General features: G+C 46.1%; 1 protein-coding gene across 1 annotated transcript; it reads right to left on the bottom strand.

Moving 5' to 3' along the window:
- Positions 1-2,418: 2,418 nt before the first annotated feature.
- On the bottom strand, positions 2,419-4,744 carry LOC116379278 (aggrecan core protein-like; the record flags this gene model as incomplete). Its single annotated transcript, XM_031841216.1, has 3 exons — positions 2,419-2,950; positions 4,124-4,251; positions 4,494-4,744. Coding segments are annotated over 3 exons (735 nt in total), but the record flags the coding sequence as incomplete, so codon positions are not given.
- Positions 4,745-4,902: the final 158 nt, after the last annotated feature.

Below are 4,902 nucleotides of genomic sequence, written 5' to 3'. Positions count from 1 at the left end.
ACAACCAGAGGAGTCGCCCCCTGGTGGACACTAGAGAGAATGCAGCTCACTCAACAGAGCAACTGACAAAGTTTTTCCACCTTACAAGTTGTTTTACAAGTTGTTGAGGTTAATTTCCGTTTAGTGAGTTTCCATCCATCCATCCATCCATTTTCCACCGCTTATCCGGGGTCGGGTCGCGGTGGCAGCAGGTCAAGCAGGCCGACCCAGAACACCCTCTCACCGGTAACATGTTCCAGCTCATTTTGGGGGATCCCGAGGCGTTCCCAGGCCAGCTGGGAGATGTAATCCCTCCAGCGTGTTCTGGGTCTTCCCCGGGGTCTCTTCCCAGTTGGACGTGCCTGGAAAACCTCCAGTGGGAGGCGTCCAGGAGGCATCCTAATTAGATGCCGAACCACCTCAGCTGACTCCTTTCGACGCGAAGGAGTAGCGGCTCTACTCCAAGCTCCCTCCTGATGACCGAGCTCCTTACCCTATCTCTAAGGCTGAGCCCGGCCACCCTACGGAGGAAGCTCATTTCGGCCGCTTGTAGCCGCGACCTTGTCCTTTCGGTCACGACCATTGTCGAACCATACGCTTTTCACATACAAAACAAAAAAAAAAAAAAAAAAAGAATCTGATTTCAGTTGACCGTTTAGTGAGTTTATATTGTCATTATTCATCATTTTCATAACAAACTTCATCAATGACTGAAGATATTAAAGTTCATGAACATTGTTCTGTGTTTCACAAGGAGTCAGAGTATCAAATAAATGATGGTGAGAGGGTGGTATTCGAAGGGTGGTGTTGAGCGGGTGGTGTTGGACAGGGTGGTGTTGGACGGGTGGTGTTGGACGGGTGGTGTTAGTGACTTGACTTGAGAGGGCTAAAACATGCTAAACCCAGAGTCTGGGTCCAGTCCGGTGGAGCTAACACCAGTTGTGTCCGAGACAAAAATGTTTCCAGAATGAATCAGAATCGTAGTGACTCACTAAAATAAGAAAACGGTAATATCTGGAAAATGCTAATGACGTAGCTGTCTGTCAGACTGCCGTTAGCTCACAGCTATAAAAGGAAAGGCAGCAGCATGAAGTCACCTGAGTCAGAATAACAACCGTCACTAATGATGTGGTCTTATTTTTAGGTAAATGATATGCGAGTCTACAGTGAACTGGTTTCTCTTCTTAAAGCCTGAATCCATCTTTGTTCTCCAAACGCTCACGAGCTACAATCCTAAACAGACCAAAAGATGTACGTCTCATTATGATGGAATACGTTCCATATGAGAGGAGACAGGGAGCAGGCCTCCATAGCTCACACAATGCTCCTTTGTGTTGAGTTCATATAGTTAACGTCACATAATGCTTCAATAAACGGTACTGACTCCCTCCAACCGGGCTGTCAGGGCCCCGCAGGGGGGCGGGGGTGGTTTACGTCGGGTGGTGTTAGGTACGGGTTTCGGGCGGGTGGTGTTGGGTGGAGACCTCGTGTTCCTGTACTTCTTCCACCACTGAACACTCTTAAAGGTGTTTCCTGGTCTGCGGTCTCTGTGGACCAGCTGAGTCCTGGTCTGGTGTTTCGCAGCGTGTCGGAGACCCTGACTGAGGTCAGCTCTGCCCAGATTTGAGGTCATGTGTTTGGCTGCTGTCATGTGGCTGTGCTGGGGTCTGTCCTCGTGCTGTCACTTCACTGTACATGAACTCTCCTTTACGTCAGTTAGCCGTTAGCTGTTAGCCGTTAGCTCGTCTGTGAAAGTGAACACCAGGTTCTTAGCAGCACAGACTAATGTACTCTTTGTTTTAATGACCATGTTACATGGTCCCTCCCTCCCTCCCTCTGTCTGTGTTTGTTGGTCCGGGTCCAGCTGTGAACCATTAGGGACCCGTCCCCCTTTCTGCTGGATCTAGATCTGTGTTAGAGTGCATGCGTTGGGTTTTCCCCTCGTAAAAAAAAGGAAAAGTGTTCCTCCATAACACTTAACCCCAAAATGTCTCCCGTAGCTGTGCCTACGGTGTAGAAATGTGATAGAATCTGAATTGTAAGTTGCTTTGGATAAAAGTGTCTGCTAAATGTAATGTAATGTAATGTAATGTAATAGATTATGTACATTTCTACAGTCTCCTCTCTGTGTTCACTTCCTGTAGTTCAGTCAAAGTGTCTCCTTGTTGTCACATGACTGTTGGTCTCAGATGAATCAATCATGACGTCATAGTTTCACACTTTAATGTTTAACACACTCTGGTTGAAGTGAACTCTTTATTACAGGAGACATTTATAAAGACAACATGTAGAATAAAATGTTTGTGATAAAATATCAATATTTTAAAGCTTTGTTTTGACTGCTTTTTCTGACGGAAGCGTTCGTCACACGTGATGTGTTCAAGGACCGTCGGAAAGATTAAAATCTGACTATAATGACGCGGTTTTACAGCTTCTAGCTGATAAACGGTGTCGTTTTGGAGATTGTTTAAAGAAAACCTGCTTTTCCATCCCGCCAGCAGAGGGAACAAGAACTCACATCTTAAGAGAAATCGTAGGAAGTCAACAATAAAGTATTTTATAGCATCGATCTGTTTGTAACTCCTGCTGCTCTGAAGCCACTTAAAGGTCAGAGTCTAAAAGGCTAAACTCCGTTCCGTGTAATAAATAGTTGTGTGATGGGTTTCAGTCTCACCCTTGAAGCAGTAGAGTCCGTGTCTGTCGGTGGGGTTCGGGTAGCCGGTCTGGTTTTTGTACTTGTAGAGCGTGCGGACCCCCAGCTGGCCTCCTCCGCACTGAGGCCTGGGGACGGTGACCGGGTAGCGGGCGCTGCCGTCCGACAGCCAGCCGTAGTCACAGCGGTTAAGCCCCGCCCTCCAGGCCGCGAACAGCTGACCGGGAGACGCCAACACGGCGTCGTGCTTCTCACACTCGTCTCTGGCCTCCTGCAGCGAGAGCTTACCGCTGACGGAGGACGGGAAGAAGACATCGCCTTCAGACACACAAAGTTCATTCAATAGTTAGTACGTAGTTCATTTAAGAGACAGGAAAGGATTTAATGATTTAATGATGCATGTTGTGGAGCAGCAAACTTCAACTGATTCTGGTTTAATTCAGCAGTTTATTGACTGTTTAACTCTGATGATGCTACCTACAGCTCTGATCAGGTAACTTAAAGATCCATCAACCAATCAGCTGCAGAGCTGAATCAGCCACATGATGCATCTCAAGCTGAAAACACTGAAAAAAATCCTGCATTTAGATTCATATTAATAAGACGATTTTGTCCAAAGTAACTCAAACATTGTATGTTTTTTATACTTTAGTTTAGTTTAATTTGTGCACAAACTAAAACAGATAAAAAATAAACATTTGGTGGTTTTAAAACATTTTAAACTCGAGCCCTATTTGTAGGCCTCTGCTCGAAAATGGCATACCCATACTAAAGAGACTGCAATTCTGTAACTACAAGGTCTATTTTAATAATCTTTGATGCTATAATTCAGATAACACTTGTGAAATTGTTCAGATGGGTAAATATTGTGTATATGTTGCTGGTTAATATAGTACATGAAGATATTACACAGCTCAAATTGAAAATATTCAGGTTCGCCTGAATAAAAAGCACTTTTATTATGTTTTTGAAATAATGCAGCTGAGAGCCTAAAAACTCTCCCAAATCATAGCACAACCTGTCAGTAGTCCCTCAAAAAAGTTTGGCTGGGATAAAGTGAAGAATGCTTTTTGAGAGCCAGGCTCCTCTCAGAGCCTGTTTCTGGCTCTCATCCATGGGATTTTCTCGTCTGAATTCCAGTCCCTGTGTGTGTATGTGGCTGTAGCTCATCGGTCGATGAGCCCGCCTTGGACGCGTCAGAGTCTCAGGAATGCGGTAGTCGAAGACTGGTGGTGATTGACAGAACTTTCAGCGAGTAAAAATGCAAAAAGTGCCGCGCATCCCCGAACGTAAAATTCCATTCGCCAAAAGTCTGACCACCCACCCCCGGGTCCAGCAAGTTAGATTGACCCCCCTGTTTCCTCCTGCCTCCATTCTTTATGCTAAGCTAAGCTAATGCTAGCTCTGACTCGTTGAAACACTCAGACATCAGACTGATTTCGATATGTAACTTTTCCGTTAAATGTTCTTGCTTGTACTTGTACTGCTCACCGTGTAGTTTATCTACGTAGCAGTACACGTCGTACTCCTCTGTCGGGTCTCGGACGCCGTACGTTCTCACTCCCGGTCGGCTCAACAGGTTTCCTGCACAGCCGGGACGAGGCTCTGTGATTGGATACCTGACAAACAAACATAAATAAATGTCATTACTGTCAATATTTGTGGTCCTTAAGATCTTATTTTCTGCCGGAGTTAGTGGAGTGGAGTCAGCTTCCAACAAAACAATTATTAGTTTTGAGTATTTAGGAAGGTGTTCAGCTGCTGAACTACAGAAAAATGAAACCTCTCAGATACAGTCACAGTCACAGACACATGTACAGATATAGATACAGACGCAGTAAATGTAGATTTCATTACACACCTGACCGACTGGTCGGAGAGCCAGCCGGCGTCACATTGGTCCAGGCCGTCCTCAAAGGCAGCCGTGAGCTGTTCGGGTGTAGCGATGGTGGCGCCTGCAGAGCGACACGCCTCCACGGCTCCAGAGAAGTCCAGAGTGTAGCGGCTGGTGTTGGCTCTGTAGTGGAACACCACACCTGGAGAGAGAAACACCAGGGAGTCACACGTACAGATGTGGAATGTGAGGGGTTGCTGGTACTGGTACTCTAAATACTACGATACCCATGAGCCTCGGCTGCTCTGGAGAGGAAACCGGTCAGAGCTGTGAGTGGGTATTATATACGTAAGTGTCTCCTGATATTTGGTTTGTAGACGGGCTCTAGTATCCTCTCTCACATCCTCGCACCCTCTAGTATCCTCTAGTATCCTCT

This window comes from Anarrhichthys ocellatus, unplaced genomic scaffold, assembly GCF_004355925.1.
Source record: "Anarrhichthys ocellatus isolate YVR2014 unplaced genomic scaffold, GSC_Weel_1.0 scaffold4033, whole genome shotgun sequence".
Classification (NCBI taxonomy): Eukaryota; Metazoa; Chordata; class Actinopteri; order Perciformes; family Anarhichadidae; genus Anarrhichthys; species Anarrhichthys ocellatus.
The sequence above is the reverse complement of the archived record's forward strand: the minus strand, read 5'-3'. Positions and strand labels throughout refer to the sequence as shown.